The sequence below is a fragment of the Myotis davidii genome, unplaced genomic scaffold, assembly GCF_000327345.1.
Source record: "Myotis davidii unplaced genomic scaffold, ASM32734v1 scaffold228, whole genome shotgun sequence".
NCBI lineage: Eukaryota > Metazoa > Chordata > Mammalia > Chiroptera > Vespertilionidae > Myotis > Myotis davidii.
In genome coordinates, this window is record NW_006300104.1 from 1,306,300 (window position 1) to 1,326,643 (window position 20,344).

General features: G+C 40.9%; 1 protein-coding gene across 2 annotated transcripts in view; it reads right to left on the reverse strand.

Moving 5' to 3' along the window:
* Window positions 1-6: 6 nt before the first annotated feature.
* Window positions 7-20,344, reverse strand: part of RORB (RAR related orphan receptor B) — a 172,797-nt gene continuing 152,459 nt past the window's right edge. For both annotated transcript variants that reach the window (XM_006776458.2, XM_015572319.1), the window contains exons 7-10: window positions 16,761-16,868; window positions 14,910-15,020; window positions 11,906-12,018; window positions 7-1,482 (exon numbers count right to left, since the gene is read on the reverse strand). In XM_006776458.2, the coding sequence (XP_006776521.1) occupies window positions 1,327-1,482; window positions 11,906-12,018; window positions 14,910-15,020; window positions 16,761-16,868 (488 nt within the window). In that variant the 3' untranslated portion in view covers window positions 7-1,326. The remainder of the gene's footprint in view (window positions 1,483-11,905; window positions 12,019-14,909; window positions 15,021-16,760; window positions 16,869-20,344) is intronic.

The window sequence follows — 20,344 nt, forward strand, 5'->3', positions numbered from 1 at the left end:
TTTATATAATCTCAGATATTTTTTTCCAATCTGTCAAGTTTTTGCTTTATTTTTATAATGCAGGGGTTTGGAATTGGAAAAAACTAGAGGCGCCTGATTAAAGGACATATAACATCTTGCCTTCCCTTTGTTTCTGCTTTTTCTAACGAACTTTATTAAAGAAAATGGATATAAAGAATTACTTCTTTACTTTGTATATTTTCTTTCTACTTCTTCTTTGCCAAAAAAAAAATATATTTTTTTAGAGAGAAAATCTTTACATGAAATGGCATTGGGACCCTAGCTTCTGATTTACTCCAATTTTATTAGAAAAAAATTGCTGGTGATTTTAATCTACAGACTGTAGTTCTCTGTTGAAGACACAGTAAGCACCAAAATCAAGTTTCTTTCATAACCTGAAATCCAAAGAAAAGAAGTGTTTTGTGTGTCCTGGTGAAAATCTATGGTTTGGTCAAAAAAGTCCTGGACTCCACAATATTACCTGTGGCCTAATTCTTAAAACAGGAAAATGGCTCCAAATACTTGTATTTCCCCTCCAATATGTACCATCTTGACAAGGCTTTGATGTCATTGATAGAAGCGGAGTTTTTATACAGAGGCCATGCATTATAGTTCTTCCTTTGCAGACTTATTTCTGAATTGGTACCATCTTGCCATTGACTATGGATGAACACTCTGGTTGGGAAAACAAAATCCTGATTGTCTAACATAAAGGTAACATATAACACAGAAGGTAAATAATATAAGAGAGCCTGACTGAACCTCCTTTGATAGTGGGTATGATATTTTAAGCCACAGTGCATGTGCATGTATAAGTAATTGTCATATATAATATTCTCAGATATTATATACTTATTACATATATGCACAATGCCTTCCAAGACAGCTACAAATTTACACATGCATCAACTATCTAAAAACATAGAAATAGGTAAACCTATTCAGTGGAATTTTCTTAAATTATATTTGAACAATCAACAGGAAAAGTAATCATGTAAAGTACCGCTCTGTTCTCGTATATATCTACAATAAAATTCTATAAACAATTGTCTCCCAAAACATACCCGAATAAAATTACAAAAAAAAGATAATACCCAGTGTCCTATATTTGTATATTTATGGTCATTTCAAAAACAAACAAACAAAAGAGCCCCACTCAGGTGCCTATTTACATTCTTCAATCTGTAGCGGTGAAAAATAATTCTATTAAGTGCAGGACATTCCTAATGTTGCAGTAGTGACATTTTCCTTAAGTCTTCACGAACACATTGCTTTTGTGTTAATGGTGATGCATTCCAGGACTATGAGACAGTTCTGTCGCTGCCTTCATTTGCAGACGGTGGCACAGTCAGGATTAAAGAGCTCCTTGTATAACGGAGGAAAGAGGGTATTCACTATGTCTGGATGTGATTGCTTAAATACCTGCAGCTTCTCCCCGTGCAAGTTGCAAACCGCCGTGATGGTCGGTATCTTGGCTATTAACTGCAGAATGGAGGGGCAGGGAAGGAGACAAAGGGGAAAGCTCATTAGTGCTCTGTCTTGTGAATCAGTGTCCTTCTTGGCCCCAGATGAAGGGAAATGGCTTTGGAAAAAGATGTTCAGAAAGAAAGAAGGCTCACTTTCAGCTTTTCCTTTAAAACAAAACAGAACAAACTGCTCATCCTACCCCCCACCCCACCATCCTCTAATGGGGAAAATAAAGAGAAAGAGAGCTGGACCAAGCTTCCTGATTCATTGTTCTTAAATAAAGTATGTATGGGAGGTAGTCTAGTTGAAGCATTAGGAGTGGGCGCTCTGCAGGCCGGCTGACTGAGTTGGAATCCTGGTTCCAGAACAGCTAATTGGCTGTGTGGCTGTGACACACACGCAATCATTCAGTTTTCTCATTTGTAAAATGGGCACAGTACCTGCTTCACTGGGTTGTTGTGTGGACTGAATGAGGTAATTATACGAAAGTGTTAAAAACACTGCAGGCAGGAAACACAGTTGTTAGCTAATATTATTTTCTATTATTTCCCACAGACTTCTGTGATGTGAATATTAGATTTTTAGTTTGAGAAGGTAAAGAAGTTAGGAAGGGGTAGCCTACGCCATATGAGGTGTAGTTCATAATTACCTGGACTGCTTTGCTGTCAGGCTCACTGGCCTGCCTACATCTCTCAAATCCTTTTCTGCTGTAATGCACGAAATGAAACCTATATTTAATCAAGGAAAACTTTGGAAGGTCACTGCCAATTAGCTCCCTTAGGAAGATGTTTTAAAAACCTGCATGAGAATATCCACTTATAATTGCTAGGTTTTGAATTACATAATGTAGGATGTAATCTTGAGTTCAGATAAGAAGACCATGTTTTTGTAGTAATGTCCACAGTTTGCCAAATGGTACAGAAGTCTTAGGAGATGAACAGTTCTAACTTTTAACATACTTATAATTTAGGTATACTTAGAATCTATCATTTAATATCAACATTAGCTTAAAACCAAATCTCATTGTGATCCAATGACTGTGGGAATGAGGCATGTTCTCATATAGAGAATAGTTTTACAAAAGATAAGCTTGATTGTTCATATAGCTCACTTGAAAGTCACAATAAAATATTAATAAAACCTATCTAATCACCAAGTAGGCTCACTGTGCTCCCTCCCCTACTTAATCATAAGAAACCATTGCACTCTTTGAAGTACAAGAGGAAATAGATAATTAGGTACTTTGTGGCTTTCCGAAATTTCCACTCTTTCATTAACTTTCCTTTCAACAACTGATGATGATATTACCATACTATGAACAATTTAAAAATAGCGTTATCCTGAGAGCTGTTGACATATTTATTAAAGGGATCTAGAACACATGAGGAAGTCTGGTGTTCAGACTTCCCGTTCCTGCTGTTGTTTACTGGTAGGGCTAGAAGTGAAACATGTGGAATCTTTGTCTATCAAATGAATGTTAAATTTTAGACTGAGAGAGAAGACTTTCTGTCCAACACTATGAGTTACTTCAAAACAGATTGGTTCTTGCTAATAATCGACTTGGAAAGACAGATGTGAATCAAGTTACCACACAGACAAAAGCAAGCTGAAAACCTGCGGTGAGTGCTGTGCAGGAATGATGCTGAAAGTGGTGGATATTAGGTCATTCAGGCTTCTTCTGGCAGGCCAGGAAGGCTTCCCCAGAAAGTGCCACTTAAAAATTTTTTTTATTGTTGAACATATTACATATGTCTCCTTTCCCCCCATTGACCTTGTCTAGCCACCCCCACCCTCCACCGCAAAACTTCCATCACCCTATTGTCTGTGTCCATGCACACATGCGTACAAACTCTCTTCCCTCTCCCCCTCCCTGCTTTCTGGGGTTCGACAGTCTGTGTTCCATGCTTCTGTGTCTCTGGATCTATTTTGTTCATCAGTTTATTTTGTTCATTAGATTCCACATATGAGTGGGATCGCGTGATACTCATCTTTCTCTGACTGGCAGAAAGTGCCATTTATGCTCGGCTCTGAAGGAAGGGTGAGATCTAACCAGGTGCTGGGGGTCACAGACTATGCCCGGGGTCATATGCAAAGGTACTGTGGTGTTGGGGACGGTGGAAGCAGCTGAAGGAAATTAAGTCTTGCTGGAGCAGTGGGTGAGCTTGTCCAAGGATAAAGCTGGAGATGGGGCTGGCCAGATGACACAAGGTCTCAGTTACATTAAGGTCTTTGTAAGGGTTTTCAGCAAAAAGAGAAAGATGATCAGAAGCCCATTCTGAAAGATTCGCTTTGGGTCCAGGACGGAAAACTGCATCTTTTCTATGCTTTCATAGGTGAAGAGTGTGCGAGTGTCCACTCGACTAGAGTTCCTTGGGAAATTATTCAAGCTCTCTTAAGCAGCTGGTCCACACAGAAGGAGACTGTGACAGTTTGAGAACAGTTACAGTTCTCCCTGAAAGAGCTACTGAATGCAGAAAGGCTTTGAAAGCTTCCTATAATCATTGCAGTTGAATTGATGATGTGCAGAGCTCCTGAAACTCCCACAAGCAACTCTGGAATGCTTGTCGGTCTTTAGTGTGTGTGAGTCACTAGGGTGCTTCCCGCAAATGCAGGTTACTGGGATCTACCCCTGGGGATTGTGTTTTTCTGTAAGCCTAGGTGGAGTCAGACCCCATGTTTGAAATGAACATTCCATGGGGATACTGATGTAGTGGGTCCGTGAGAGAGAGTTTGAGAAACACTGTTTCAGAGGTTCAAATCTTATACATTTACAACTGTTTTTTAAAATTGAAAAGTAAATTATTTATTATGTTTGAAACAGTCCTGGTGGCTGTGTGTAAAGCTGGCTCCTTTTCAGGAGACAGGCAAGCAACTGTATTTAGAGAGGGAAGAGTCGGTGTGCTTAGTCCTATTAGTTTGGTGAGGGACAAGTCATGAAATTCCCGAGGCCCCTAGGACACAAATACCGCATAAGGAGGAGTAGCCGAATGATTAAAAACAAAAACAGCATATGGGTTTGAAGCCTGACTGAGTCCTGCATCTGCTATTTCTAGCTTTGTGATCTTGGGCAAGTCACTGAACCTCTCAGCTTTCTTATTTATCAGGTGGCAATCATGGCAGTCCCCATCTCAGAGTGTTGTTGTGAGGATCAAATGAGACAATACAAACTCTCTGTAGCAGAGCCTGGCATAATATATGTGTGTCAATATATGTGTAAGGGTCATGCTTCCATTCCCATATAATGCTTCCTTCAAGGAGAGAAATACATAGTCAAGACCACACTTGTTTAGTCAAATGAGACACCAGGCAAGAAACCAGCTTAGCCCTTAACCAAGCACCAAAAGTCAAATCTTTGTATATCAAGTGTGCATACAAAATCAGCACTTTACTTTTATTGAAATAAAAAAGCAACATATTGGTTTTCATGTTCTTGTAGCAATTAAAATAAGTTGCTCATTTAATAAACTGTGGTCCATAAAGTTGAATCCTAGGTGCTACGATTCTTCAAGCAGTTTTTTGTTCCTTTAGAGAAGGGGGGTGGGGTGGGAAATTAAATGTATGAGACAAGGACTGAAACCCTTGCTCACTTGCACTAGAATTATTTGACCATGTGTTCGGTTTTGGAAAGGATGAATATAGACTCTTGCTTCTTTCCTGCCTAAAACTGGGTTTAAGAGGCATCTGATTCAGAAACTCATTCTCCCCTCTTCTGTGGGACTTGGATTCTTCCCTGTTGCTCATCTGGAGAATGGGCTGAATGGTGAGAATTGCTTCTGGTAAAAGAACAGTGGGACCACTCGAACAAGGATCACCGAGAAAGGCAAAGAGCTTCCCTAATCTCTGTGCTCTCGGAAGAGGCTGGTTTAAAGGCATCCAATCAGCTGTGGAAACAGAAGTGCTGACAGGGGCATCCATCACTCTGGAGGCATGGTGGGCCAGGAGGCCACACAGGGGCAGCAGTAGCACTTGTCAGCGCCCAGAAAGGCCTGGTGGAGGAAGCAGCTGGCAGTCACTTATTGTTCATTAATATTATGTACTACCGCTGGGGGACCCCCATTTCAAAGGGAGCTCAGAGCAGCCTCAGCAGCAGTTAATGGCTCAACAACTTTTTAAACAGCTGGGGAGTTGATCCCGAAGCACTTGGAGATGAAGGGGGTAGTCAGTTTCAAATCATCATGAAATTTCTTCATGCTTAAGTAATCCCCATAGCGGGGATAGACAGAGGGTCTGTGAAAAGGCATTTTCACATTCATCTCTTTCTTATAGAAGCATTTTTATAAGAAGGAAGCTTTAGATTATACCTACCCAGTCTATAAGAAGAAAAAGCAGCTGTTGGAGAAGAGATAATAATCCTATGCCTCTTTCCAGAGGGTAGTTTTATGAGGAAAATCCATAATATTATGGCTGGCACATTTGCTGTTGAAAACATGAAACCGGAAAAGCGTAAAGCTAGTGATCTTGTTCAGAAGGGCTCCCAGGCCACCAAATGCCCTCCAGCCTGACGCAGGAAGCCGACAAGGGTTTGATTGAAGTGTAAGAAACGCCAAGGCACTGATAAAAACGGGGGACAAGTGAGGCTAAATACCTCCATTTCAATTGTTCATTCACCTTCGAGCTTTTACTTAGTAGCTTGGCACTGTGATAATAGAACGACAGACTTCTGTCTCTATATTGATGATACAGTTTGTTGTTGTTATGCTAGAAATGGACGTAGGAATGAAGAAGGTAGTGAACCTGTCGGTTTGTGCGTCTCCCAGCTCCATCTATCACAGTTCCCCCTGGGAAGGCTGAAGCCTTCCAGATCCGAGAGGGAGATGAACCTCAACGAACAGACTCGTCACAACATGGTGCAGCCCTTCTTGGCCAGGCCATTCTCTCCCCATGGCCAACCCGAGGTCTCCATTGTGTTTTTGTTCACATGGCGTAACTTTAGGCTCATACCTATGGCGGAAGGGATGCTGTGTGGCATCTTCATGGACAGTAAGAGCTTTAACAAGACTCTATTTAATACAAATAGAAAAAGGAAATAATAATAGTATTGCTATTATCTCTCCTCGAAGGGATAATATTTCCTATAATAACAGAAACGAGAGAGCCGAGTGGGAGGCAGGTAACTTCTGGCCAGCTAGGGATGGGGGAAAGAGAGGAGTGACAGATTCTGAGCTTCAGCAGAATAACTCCACATAGAGGCTTCCACATCTTGGAAGGTCTAGTTGTCAGCATGGAACTCTGGTCTAAAAGCACCCAGGGGGTGGTATGGCCTGCGATTCCTGGAAAGGTTGTGTCTCTAGCACATGTGAAGGCACAGGCATTGCACACTGTTTTGAGAAGCAAATTGAAGGTGTGGCACTCGCCGAAGTGTGCTAGATGTGGTAACACAAATGACTCTCCCTCTAGACTCTGCATATGGCGAAGTGAGTGGGCTTCGTGGGCCGAGGCACACCAGGAGTTCTCCATGCCTTCCCATTGGATATATGACGTGTTATTGTTGAGTTTGCTACGTTTAAACTTCTCAGTCCAGCTCTGGGTGAGACTATACCTCCAGGAGTGTTGTACGTATTTGCAGAAATGCTGGGAAAAGTCTGTATGCTAACTAACAATATTCGAGGACTCTAATCACCCAGGAGACACAGCTGGAGGGCTGGACTGGAGAAGAGTAATTGAGGAAGGCTCAGCTCTGGCTCCAGCTCTGGCACCAACCCAGAGGCTGCACTTGGGAAAGGCTGGGAATGTGTACCTGAGGGCAGGATGTGAGCAGACACGCAGACCCATGCTTTGCCCTTGGCCATGAGTGCACTGCCTCAGCCTGGCGCTAGCTGGACTGGCGTCCTTTCTCCTCCACCCTCTGCCCCTCTGGGCCGGGCAACAAGAATGGCAGGTTCATGACTTGTAACAAGGAAGCCCACAGGCCAGAGAACAGAGTCCACCAGTCTTTGCAGTTCAAACATTCACTGCTTTATCTGCCACCTGTCCCCTCCCACAGCAGTGGTCATGCTCTTCTCAACTGAGTGGAGAAAGGGCAGCACAAGCTCCTAATCCTCATAGCAGGCCTCACCCCAGATGTCAATGTCTCCAAGTGAGACACTGCAGCACCTACAGCCCAACGTGACAGAGCACTGGAGAGCCTGACAGGGACGTTGACTTCTGGACACAGGCTTTATCAACATCGGATGCTTTGCAGCCTTGGGCCAGAATCTCATCCTAGACCAGGGGTGGGCAAACTTGTTGACTCGAGGGCCACGATGGGTTCTTAAACTGGACCGGAGGGCCGGAACAAAAGCATGGATGGAGTGTTTGTGTGAACTAATATAAATTCAAAGTAAACATCATTACATAAAAGGGCATGGTCTTTTCTTTTTTTTTTTTTAGTTTTATTCATTTCAAATGGGCCGGATCCGGCCTCCGGGCCGTAGTTTGCCCACGGCTGTCCTAGACTAAATCACCACAGTGCACAGAGTCCTGATTTGCATCTACAAGGCTCGGTGAAGTCTCTCTTTCTTCACTTATTGTGGTGGCAGAACATCTAAAGTGTCCTTAAAACTATCACACTGAACTGAGCATGGGAGGGCAGAAGAAGATCTTAAGGAGAAACCTTTGTTTTCCTCTTTTTGAGTCAAAGAATATTATGCCGAAGGGATTGATGACCATCCAGTGCAACCTACTCATTCCCCAGACAAGAAAAGTATAGCCCAGAGAACAGATGGGCTGCCTCCCTAGTCAGATGGGGCTTAAAAAATATATATGTATATTATAAATACACATGTGTATTTTTTTCCCCATGAGCTTCAGTGAAAGTGATCAGTGTCATCTCATTCCTGGCTTCTCAAGTCCAGATTCAGCCAAATCTAACTATTGTTCATAGCTCAAATATACCTCATACTTTCTTACCTCCACATCATGTCCCCCATCTCTTGGAATGCCATACTCCACCTCTTCACCTCCTCCCCCAACTTCCGTCTTTTGAAATAGTTTTCATTCATTGGTGATTAGCTCAAATATACCAACTCCTGGGTAAAAAATTCTCTGCCAAATAAAATTTCTTTTGTCCACAACTATAACAACACTTACAAACTACCTATTATGAACCATGCAGCTTGCTTACATTTGATCTCATTTAGTCCTTAAAATAACCAAATGAGATTGATACTATCTGTAGTCACATTTTACAAATGAGGAAACCCAGGCACAGGGAGGTTAAGTCCCTTGTCCAGGGTCACTCAGCTAGGAAGTGTTTTTGATGGTTTCTTATAAATATACTATGTATTATCATTATGCTGATGAGCAAAGACAGCTAGGTTTTTAATAGGGTATTTTTTAGACAAAGAAACAAACAAATGAAAACTGATCAATATATAGAGATTAAAACCATTTAGCTAATGGGCACAGAATTCCTGAATTTTCAAACCTTCTCTTGGTCCAAATTCGGTTAAAAGTATAAGACACCGTTACTTGAATTTAATTTCAAGAGGTGGGCATGTAGGAAGTGTGCTGGAGACTGTTCTTTCAGGACAAAGTCCACTGACTGACATCTGCTACACCTGTTCAGGGTGAAATCGTCGTTGCACAGTACACAGGAGGCAGATCTGCCCCACCTACTGGGGATTTAACCAGAGCCCGGACTTGCATACAATGGTTGAGTATGTGTGTATTTTTCTAGAGATAGGTTTCATAATGTTTGCCAGATTCTCCAAGGAGTCTAAAATAGCATTCATAAGAATGGTCATCTCTGTATCAGAGGTATTGTGGGACATTTCTGAAAGGATGAGAAGACTCTGTGGTAGGGTAGAATTGTTTTCTCGGATTTAAACAGAACATTTATTCCTTCTGGAGAGTGTGGGGTTGATGAGAGGGTGTCCCTGTATGTTAATGTGCCATGGTCCTTAAAGCATTCAAGCTCAGGACCTTGAGAGATGTTGCCATCCCTCCCCCAGCATCCGACAGCTGATGGATCTGTCTTTGATAAATGAAGTGACGTATCCAAAGCCACACAGTTCAGAGCTGGGATAAATGAGAGTCCAGTTCTCATTCTCTTTCATGACCCCTCCACATTTGTTCAAATTACACCCTATTAAAGTGATGACAGTTACAAGGAAGGGCCCCCACAAAAACCCAACGTCCACACAAGACCCGTGGAAGCAACGCTTTGTCATCTGGTTCCAGGGAATTTTATACAAGAAATTACCCTCTTCTAATACTTTCTCTGGTCCCCAGCTTTGCAACATTGTTACTGTAAGAAAAGAACTGAGTGGATGTTAACTAGACTTATTGTGGTGATCATTTTGCAATATAGCATAAACAAGTGTTAAATCATTATACTAGTATTAAGCATCCCAACTATATAATATTTATATGCCAATTATATCTAAAAAAACTTTAAAAAGAATTGACTTGTGTACTTTTCCCATCAAAGATGGAGAAAGGAGAATTAAACTGACCTACTGTCCGTGTTCTAATTTTTTTTCTTGCCACTAAATACCTTTCAGTCTTCATTTTCCCTGTCTCCTTTCTATCTTAATACCTCAGATTGCCAGCACCAGGACACCAGAAGGTAAAAGATGGTGTAAGCATGAGCGTTTTACTCTCCTAGGATAGTAATAATCACAGTGTCACAGTGTGTTAGAATCCATGTAGTGCAAATATCTCATTTGAACCTAAAGCACATTGATACAGGAGACAGGAATTATAATTTTCATTTTATACATGATGAAACTAGAGTTTTCTGAAAAGCAGACAGTTCCCTGAGCAGAATAGCAACAACTTTTGTCTAACTCTGGATTTTATCAACCTTTATTTTAGTTTGTTAAATATGGGGACCAAAGTCTTTGGGAGATCCCAAATGCAGGATCCCCAATTAATTAACTAGATGTATTTATTCATTTTGCTAATTATATATGCGTTCTAAGAGACAGATGCAGGTATTCACATTACCATCTTTTCTGTCTGGTTATCTGAAAGCATGTAGTTTGGTTCTTAACTGGGAGAAAACAGGTGCAGAGTGAAGGTGATTTGTTTTTTCCCACTAAGTGCAAATTTATACCAAAGAGAACTAGCCCTCCACATTGTGAAAATGTTCTTCCTAGGTTGTGTTAATTTTAACACAATGTTACCATAATGAAGCAGCATATTTAACTCATTCAGTATTTTTTTTATAACTATGCTCTTTATGTGCAAAGTAAATTCTGATAGTATCCCTGATAGAGTCTTTCCTCCTTTTTAAAATAATCTCAAGAGCAGAACAACAGCGTTTTAATAAATAACAACAACAAGACAAAGAGTGGGATTTCTAACATCTTTACCACGAATAAGCTCCATTTCCTAGTTGCTTACCCTGTAAAAAAATTCCAGGTTTTTTTTTTTTTTTAACATATCATCTGTACTCCATATTATGTGTTCACCACCCCAAAGTCAAGTCTCTTACTGTCACCATTCATCCCTCCTCCACCTTCCCTCATCCCGCCAAAAATCCAGTTTTTAAGAGAGCAAAGGTACTTAGAAATCTAAAATAATTCTGGCCCTCAAAAATTCTTAAGAAATTAGAGATACTTTAAAATCTAAAATCGTGCTAAATATCAATTATTAGAAAATTCCTTCTTTTTCTGATCATTTTACGTTGGTAAACAACTTGTCTCAGTTCTCTTCTTAAACATCACTATTCCTAAGCTGAATCAAGAAATTGCTGGTGTGTTGCCTGCTTTTGCCCATGAGACACTTGTCATTGTGAAAGACCCCCCAGGGCAAATCTTGAGTGAAGAGATTAGAGCTGAAGGGAATTTTACAAGGAATCAGCCTAATCTTCTATTCTGGGTAGTACTGTCATTTGCAATATATCCGAGAGGAAACCAAGCAGTATCTATTAGAATATGGCCAACGACAGGGAGCTCACTACTTCACACAGTGGTCGACCCTTCCTTTCAGCAACCCTCATCGTTTTATATTTATTCCATGTTTTGAGTAAAAATCTACCTCTTAACTTTTGCCCGGACCTGACTCCTGTGTGGCACAGAGTCTCCTCTTGTGCCACATATGCGTTCTAAAGACTTGATTCCTTGCTTTGAACTTTTGTTTTTCAGATGACATGCCTCAGTTTCTTTCATTTGTTTTCCTGTACCGGGGTTTCAGGTCCATCAGTATAGCCCTTTCCTAAGGGGCGGCATTCTCCTCTCCATCTATTGTCATTCACTAGCCTCCCTTTTAAACGTGAACTCAAAATGTATGCACCTTTGGTAACGTTCAGAAGTCACTGTTAACGTGAACTCAAAATGTATGCACCTTTGGTAACGTTCAGAAGTCACTGTTAACGTGAACTCAAAATGTATGCACCTTTGGTAACATTCAGAAGTCACTGTTGCCAAGAACTGTCTCTTGCTTTACACACCAGCGCCCTTTAGCTCACTGCACCCTCTTTCAGTGACAAGGGGCCTGTGGTCCGCGGACCTACCTTTGCCAAGGTCTCATCATCCAGGTGGTTCTTCTGAATCACATGTTGAAGTGCAAAATAAATCTTTTCCTGAAGCTTCTGGACCTTCCTTGGTTCTATCAGCCAGGCTCGGTCTGACGGCAGAAAAGAATGGTAAGAAGGAGTGGGAACGTAAGCTTTGCTTTATTTCACCTGCATATACAAGTGCTGAGTTTCAGAACCCATTTCAAATTTGTTCTGAATTGCTTCTGAAGTCATGTAATTTTTTATAGTGAACATAAATGTTTTATAAGCAATTCCATGATGACAGGAATGCACAATAGATTGACATAGGAAACCAGAATGCACGAAGGACCCAATGGTTAAGTAAACTCCAGTCTTGCCTATGAAGGTACACTTTGACATGTCATTCTAGCTATACCTACCGATAATATTAGCCTCTACACTTTTTATCCATTAAGGCTTATTTATTTCTTTTTTAAATGGAAAAAGTGACAAATATTTACTTCTGGTAGCAAACAAATGCCAAATAGTTTCCTCCTACCATTTACTCACTGCATTTGATTATGCCCATAGAGTGTAGTGCGATGGAATATTAATTCTAAGCCTGTGGGTCTATGATGAGGGAGGTGGTTTTACCTCGATGCCTATTTGCTGGAAGGAAGTGTAACAGAATGATAACATCGCTTATAAAAGGGAAAGGTGATTTGTATTGTCTCATTTAATCCTCACATAAGCATAAAATCAATTTTAAAAATTTAATCCTGAGTCCTCTTTTTCTATAATGAATTTTTAAAAGGTGAATAGGATAAGCCCTCTCTTCCTCCTTTCTTTCCTTTTTACTCCTTTCTCTCTCTTTTCATTCCATTCTTCCCTCACTTTCTCCCTCCGTCCTTCCTTTCTTCCGAGAAACTCTAGACACCATGGTGACAAAATTCAGCCCAGCACCAATGCCTTAGGTTGGAACTTCAATGGAGAGACTCCTGGAGTCTCCAAATGCTGAAAAATACTCATGGAAAAGAACCTGGACATGATCCTTCTGAACACAGTTCAGGTCAGGTGAGAAACTCGATTCTGTAATCCTAGACAGGGCAAGAACAAGTCTAGCCAACAGTGAAGCAAACCCTTACGTAAGTGAGCACAAAAGCCTTCAGTTGACAATTGTCAATCAGAATAAATTAAGTCTCTCTCCCTCTCCCCTCTCTAAACTCTCTGGAGCTGAATAGACAGTGGTCATTATGGCAAGAACCTTGGGGGTGGGGAGGGGCGTCTGGCATGAGATGGAGCCTTCGTCGTCTGGAAATCTATCTTCTCTTTTATTATGGCACTAGGCCAGAGTGGCAAACCAAGTATTTGGAGTAGCTAAAGCCTCTGAGTGTGGGTCTGTTACCAGAGTTGGAATTGGAAGATTCCCCACGAGGTAGAGGAAGCCAAATATAGTGCTTCCAAGCTCAGCAGAATTTGATGGCCATTCTAGAGAACGGCCCATGGTTCAGTTGACTCCTAACTCATAAGGGACAGGCTTGCCTTCCTGTGGAAGAGTTATCTTTAAGGATTGATAAATCATGTCTTAAGTATTTGCTGTTAGGAATTTACTGACTTGCCACAAACATACCTAAAGAGGACAGTGAGTTCTGTAACACTTCCTTCCAGCAAGCAGACATCCAAGGTAAAACCATCTCCCTCATCATAGACCCACAGGCTTAGAATTAATATTCCATCGCACTACACTCTATGGGCATAATCAAATGCAGTGAGTAAATGGTAGGAGGAAACTATTTGGCATTTGTTTGCTACCAGAAGTAAATATTTGTCACTTCTTCCATTTAAAAAAGAAATAAATAAGCCTTATGGATAAAAAGTGTAGAGACTGGTATTATTGGTAGGTATAGCCAGAATGACATGTCAAAGTGTACCTTCATAGGCAAGACTGATTTTTTCCTGCCTCTATGAGAAAATACATTAGGGTATAAGAAAAATAAAAAGATCTAGTCTCTAGAAATAAATGGGTTATTGAAGGATTGAGTCTCTTGACAGTAAAAGTTAGCAGCAATGTGTCTTTCAGTAGAGAACTATCAACGACACTGCTATCCAAATCTAACTGTACAGGCAGCTGAGTGAGTGACTCTGAATTCTCATTCCCGTTGAAGAAGCAGCCAGGTATGGATTAGGATTCTATCCTTTTTCAGGCTGGCATATATTTTTAAAAATAATCTCAACTGCTACAGTTTTATGTGATCTATAAATGTCACACTTTACCTTCTTTGAAAACTTGTTGCCATGTTACTGCATTTTAGAGTTAGATGAGGTCTTTATTCTTATGAAGCCCAACCCTCTTACTTTATAGATGAGGAAACTGAGACTCTGATAGGGCAAGTGTAGAAGGGCACACAGGTAAATGGTGGCACAGCCTGTACTAGAATGTCTGCCACATCAGAGATTCTTCCTTTTCTGGTCTTAATAGGAGCCATTTTTCCCTGCTGTCCTTACCTTCTTTTAAATTCTCTAATGTGGCGAAGAAAAAAAAAAAAGAAAAGGAGCCAGCATTTGCTTGCAATGAGCACATCCACTTATCATGGGTGGATAAGCCAGAGGAAAAGGTATTTAAAGAGGAGAAAGTGTATGCTGTACTTAACGCTGGATCTCTCATTCAGGCATATTTCTTTTGAGTTTCATCTTACTGGACAATTTTTCAACTATGCCCTTTATTTTAAAAATCAAAATGGAACTTAGTTATAACAAGTCACTATCAGTTTTTATTTGCCTGTTAAAGAATAATTTGGCTCTTCTGAATCTGGAATGACCCTTACTACATGCTCTACTCTTACTTTTGAGACACAACCGGCCGTTCGATTTAACTTCAAACTACTTTCCTTTGGATTGTCCAAAAATATCACAAGCTTGCTAAAGAACATATGGTTCTTTTAAAGTTTCTCTTGAGCACCTTGGCTGAGGTAGGTGTCATCCATGTGAAAGATAGTAAAACAGGTTAAAAAGAAAAGGCAAAGACCTCAGCCTTCCCTACCTGGAGATATCAGAACGGCAGATGAGAACAAAGCGATCTCCTCCTCAGTCAGCTGCAAGGAGCACAGATTCTTTGCGAAGTCAAATGCTTCATTCACTAGGTCATCAGAACCTATAAAAGAAGGCAAGTCAATGAAAATACTTGATTGGAATGGGCAATAGTAAGAAAAGTTATTCAAGATTTTACCTAGTAGGCACGTAGGAAAAATATTTCCAAGTTGCTATCCATAAAAAGTGATTTAGTAGTAATTATAGATGAGGAATCCAGGCAACATCTTGACCAGGTAATGAAAGTTAATATTACCAGTGAGAGGCAGATGGAAATGGTGTGTGGCCATTGTAATATCCAAGTGGGAATACATGGCATGAGCCTAATTGTATAAGCTTGAAATTAGTTTCAACTAAAACAATTTAAATAAGTGATTTGGGGCTCCTTTAGTATAGCTACAGCATTCATAGAAAACCTAACACATTATGTATAAGGGGCTGAGGGCTATCAGTCATGGTGGCACTTGAACCTGGTAATGTACGGTGAACAGGGGCCTTGAACTGAGATGTTAAAAATCAACAGAACAGAAATGAGGTATCTTTCAATTTGGTAACTTCCCTGGAAATTTGAGGAATAAGCATTCATTTACTTTTATCTTCTAATGAATGATTTGCAGGTCAGTTGGTTAGCCATTGTGAATTTGGGCAAAATAATGCTTCACCCCTACACTGACCCTGGGTAAATGTTTATTTTATGAAGCTGGAAATATCCCCAAGTCGCTTGCCAAGGCTTTTCCTCCTTTCTTGAAAATCTAGCCTTGGAGATGATATGGACGTGTATCAGCTGCAGAAGGAAACACTGCCAGCCCCGATGCTGCTGTTGCCTACCGTATCACCTAACGGCACAACAGGTCAAAGGGCAGCGGCCTTCTTGGATGTCCGTGGGCAGGATGTGGAACAAATGGTACTGTTAATCGTTAAAACCTTTCCTGGCATTAGCCCATCTTTGCTAACATTCTTCTTATCCATGCTGTGCACTGATGCCTGGATGTGAATGATACACAGGCTTCCAGAGGCTGACTCTGAGCCCTCCCTGAGCCTGGACTGGGGGTCATTTTGGGCAGGTTGACACCCTCTCTACCTGTGGTCCCAGACTTCATAAATTAACAGGACAAGTGTTATTTCTTGGGATGAGAAACAAATGAAGGAGCTCCTCTCTTAAGTATCTTAACTAATGATTATGACTCTACATTAAAATGTAAGAGGTCACCCATGGATCACTAGTGGTCTACATAATATACTTCATGAAGCAGTAAGCTAGAAGGTCTAGAAAAGCTGATTCTATAAAGAATGACCTATAATGCAGCCCAGATCTTTTAGAAACAGTCTTCATTGATTTCCGAATGAGTCCTGGTCAGTTCCAATAGGTCCATGGTTTTCTCCGTCCTTTCATATTTGGATGCATAGTTATAAGATCTCAAGAGTTAGATAAAACATTGGAGGCTCACCTAGTCCAACGCTTATTGGAAGTGGGATATTATGGCCGGCCGGTGTGGCTCAGTGGTTGAGCATTGACCCATGAATCTGGAGGTCTCAGTTTGACTCTGGGTCAGGCCATATTTCCTAGTTGTGGGCTTGATCTCCAGTGTGGGGCAGGCAGCTGATCAATGATTGACTCTCATCATTGATGTTTCTATCTCCCTCTCCCTCTCCCTTCCTCTCTGAAATCAATAAAAATATTTTTTTAAAAAGAAAGTGGGATACTAGTTCACATTAAAGAAGGTATTTTATTTACCAACTGCAAGCTTAGTAGAGAAATGGTTGGTAGCTAATAAAATTGTGTCATCATCAAAGGTAAACTTACCTAAGGCTTTGAACATTTGCATTCCTCCATATTTTCCTTCAAACAGAACAGTGTTGTTTAATGGGTTGAAGGCACGGCACATTCTCACTAAAACCACTTCTAAGCAACCTATGAGAAAAAACAACAACTATATATAATATATGTAGTCATAAAGAGGTTGTTACTTCATATAGGTCAAGAGACTTTTCAAAAACTTTAAAACATGCAAGACATATAGACACATATACAGAAATCCTTCAAGATTCTGTCCCAAGTAAAAAAAAATACCTATTTTTGAAATATAGCTCTCTTGGCACTATGTGAGGAATTAAAGATAAAATACACTTAAAAGGTGGCTGAAATGGAGGGAAGAAACAACATTTTTTAAACCTGTATTTCTTTTTTTTTACAAAAAGAATATATTTTATTGATTTTTTTTACAGAGAGGAAGGGAGGGGGATAGAGTTAGAAACATCAATGAGAGAGAAACATCCATCAGCTGCCTCCTGCACACCCCCTACTGGGGATGTGCCCACAACCAAGGTACATGCCCTTGACCAGAATCAAACCTGGTACCCTTCAGTCTGCAGGCCGATGCTCTATCCTCTGAGCCAAACCAGTTAGGGCTAAAGCTATATTTCTTTCTATTTTTTGACTAATATTGAAGTTGGTTTCAACTCTTGAATTCACAAGTGATGGTAAGTGACCTAGAAAGGAGCTTTGCGGCAGGCAAGCCCAGGCTGTTAACTTTTGTACCAGTTTTGATATTGGGAAAACTAGCTGTCTGCTTCCGTTTTTGCATACTCCACGTATATTTTAGCACATGCTGACTTTAAGCAGGGACACCCTCAGTGTGTTGCTTGGGGCACCATTATACCTGATGTTCTTTGAAGTGAGGGTTTCTTTGGTCAAATAAGTTTTGGCAAAATGCTGAATATGTTCTCTCTCCAGAGATAAATGGGTTATGGAAGGAATGAGTCTGAACCATCACAGATCAAAGGTTTGGAAACATCCCAACATGAAGGACCTTGTTCAACCTTGAGGGACCTCGCATTTCTCTGACTTCACTGCTAGCCCACCGAGGACAGGACCCGTGTCTGCAGCCATAGGCAGCTGCGGTTATTTTATTCACTCATATATGTCCATGACCTAAAAAGGCTCTGGCGCATAATAGTTGCTTAATACATATTTATTGAATGAATTAGTTTACTGCCGTTACCCCCCTATCCCCCAACATTTATTGACAGCCTGAGGAACTATATTGCTGCAGATTCTCCACATTTGGGAGAAATGGGATTTTGCCCCTTGGACTGTTGGAAGGTGATAGCCATACTCAGAAGCCACAAATTTGCATGAGGGCTTCACATGGGTAATTTGGCCACTCTCAGTGGTGTACCCAAGGGTACGTAGTGCCTTTCTTCTGTGGCTGCTTTATGTTTATGCCTGTGTTTTGTTTCTTTTGTTCTGCCGATTCCTCTTTGCTGTCCCTCATAGGTCACCTGCAATGGGGGCTTGCACATAAGAGGGGTTTTGCAAATGTCAATCGAAGGAATGCTTTTCTAACAAAAACAATAGGTACCATTTATCGAATATCTACAATGTGGAAGGCACTTTCCAAGGCCCCTTACGTTCATTATTTTATTTGCTCCTTACAATACCATGTCAGATAAGTTTAAAAAAATTTTGTTGTTGTTGTTAATTCTCACCCGAGGATATTTTCCCAATGATCTTTTAGAGAGAGTGGAAGAGAGTGAAAAAGACAGAGAGAAATGTCGGGAAAGACAGAGAACAACATCATGTGAGAGAAACACATCTTGCACGTGCCCTGACCAGGCCCTGGGCTGGGGAGGAGCCTGCAACGAAGGTATTGAACCCTTGGTTGTGCCCTTGACCGGAATTGAACCCAGGACCCTTTGGTCCACAGGCCGAAGCTCTATCCACTGAGCCCAATCTGATAGGCTCCTTTCTGTGGAGAAGTTACAGGAGGCTCAAAGAGGTTAAATACTCTACCTTTTATATTAAAGTCAACATTTTTCCAGCAGGCAGAGATGATAAAAATTATACGGTCAAATGGTACCCAAATGTCAGTCCATGGACCAGTTATGTCTGAGACTTACTAAAAAATACAATGGACTGGATTCCCCTCTAGGAGATTCTGACTTCATGGGCCTCAGATGATGCCCATGACTCAGAACAGTCAGTAAGTTCCTCTGATGCAATTCCAGCTTTAGAATCCATTCTTTCTAGTCCATCTCTTTACTTTACAAACAAGGAAGCTTTCATCTAGAGAGGATACCTCAAGGTCACATATCAACTGTGATGGATTTTGTTTTTCAAAGAAAGTCATGAAAATATCTTCCATTCCACTTGCTTTTCTAGAACCTTACCACTCCCCCATCAAGAAGTAGAATCTGTGTCTCCTACCCTTGAACCCAGGTGGACCTTCATGACTCCAGTAATACCTTCTGAAGCCAAGTCAGAGAAATGCTAGGTACTTCTGTCTTGTTCTCTTGGAATGGTAGCTTTTGGAACCTAGTAACCGTGCTGTGAGAAAGTCCAAGCAGTCTGTGGAAAGGCTCACGTGGGTAAGAACGGAGGTGCCCAGCCCAGAGCCTTGGTTGAATTCTGGGCTGTCAGCCAGCACAAATTGCCAGCCATGTGACTTAGCCAATTTGAAAACGGGTTCCCCCACTGCCCCCCATCAAGTTGCCTCAGTGAGCAGGACAAGCCATCCCTGCTGAGCCTTGCTCAAATTGTAGCTTTGGGAGAGCCAAATAAATGATTGTTGTCATTTGAACTAGTTTTGGGGTTGTTTTTACACAGCAATAGGGTAATCAAGTTAATGTTTGAAGCAAGGTTCATATCAACCTGAATCATTTGGTAAAGAAGCAGCAACTTTAAATAACTTAGAATTCTATGTGAATTCTAAGTTCAAATGCCAGCTTTGCTGTATATTGGCTTTGTGATATTGAACACTTGAGTCATATTGAGCCCTTCACTTCTATGAACCTTCACTTCCTCTTTTATAAAATGGAAATAATACCTACCTCATAAGATTAAGTAAGATGTCAGAGGTAAGCATAAACATATATATGTATGTTATTATAGATATAAGAGTACATTATTATTACTATGGTCTACCAGTGGTCGGCAAACTGCGGCTCGAGAGCCACATGCGACTCTTTGGCCCCTTGAGTGTGGCTCTTCCTAAGCCTTAGGAGTATCCTAATTAAGTTAATAACAGTGTACCTACCTATGTAGTTTAAGTTTAAAAAATTTGGCTCTCAAAAGAAATTTTAATCGTTGTACTGTTGCTATTTGGCTCTGTTGACTAATGAGTTTGCCGACCACTGGGCTAGACCATGAATGTTAACATATACACCATGGTAGTTCTTATCTTCTATTTTCAAATAGGGCCAAGAAAGACAAATAATTTTTTTCCTGTTTGCGTAATAGTATCTGCAAAGTCAATCATGTGCAGTTTCTTTAGCTACCTCCTCATTGTGTGTGTGTCAGGGTATGTGAGAGAAGGAGGAGGGAATGATGAGAGCACAGGGGAGATTCTCCCGGTGTATTCTGGCTGCAGGCTATCCTCATTAAAATGA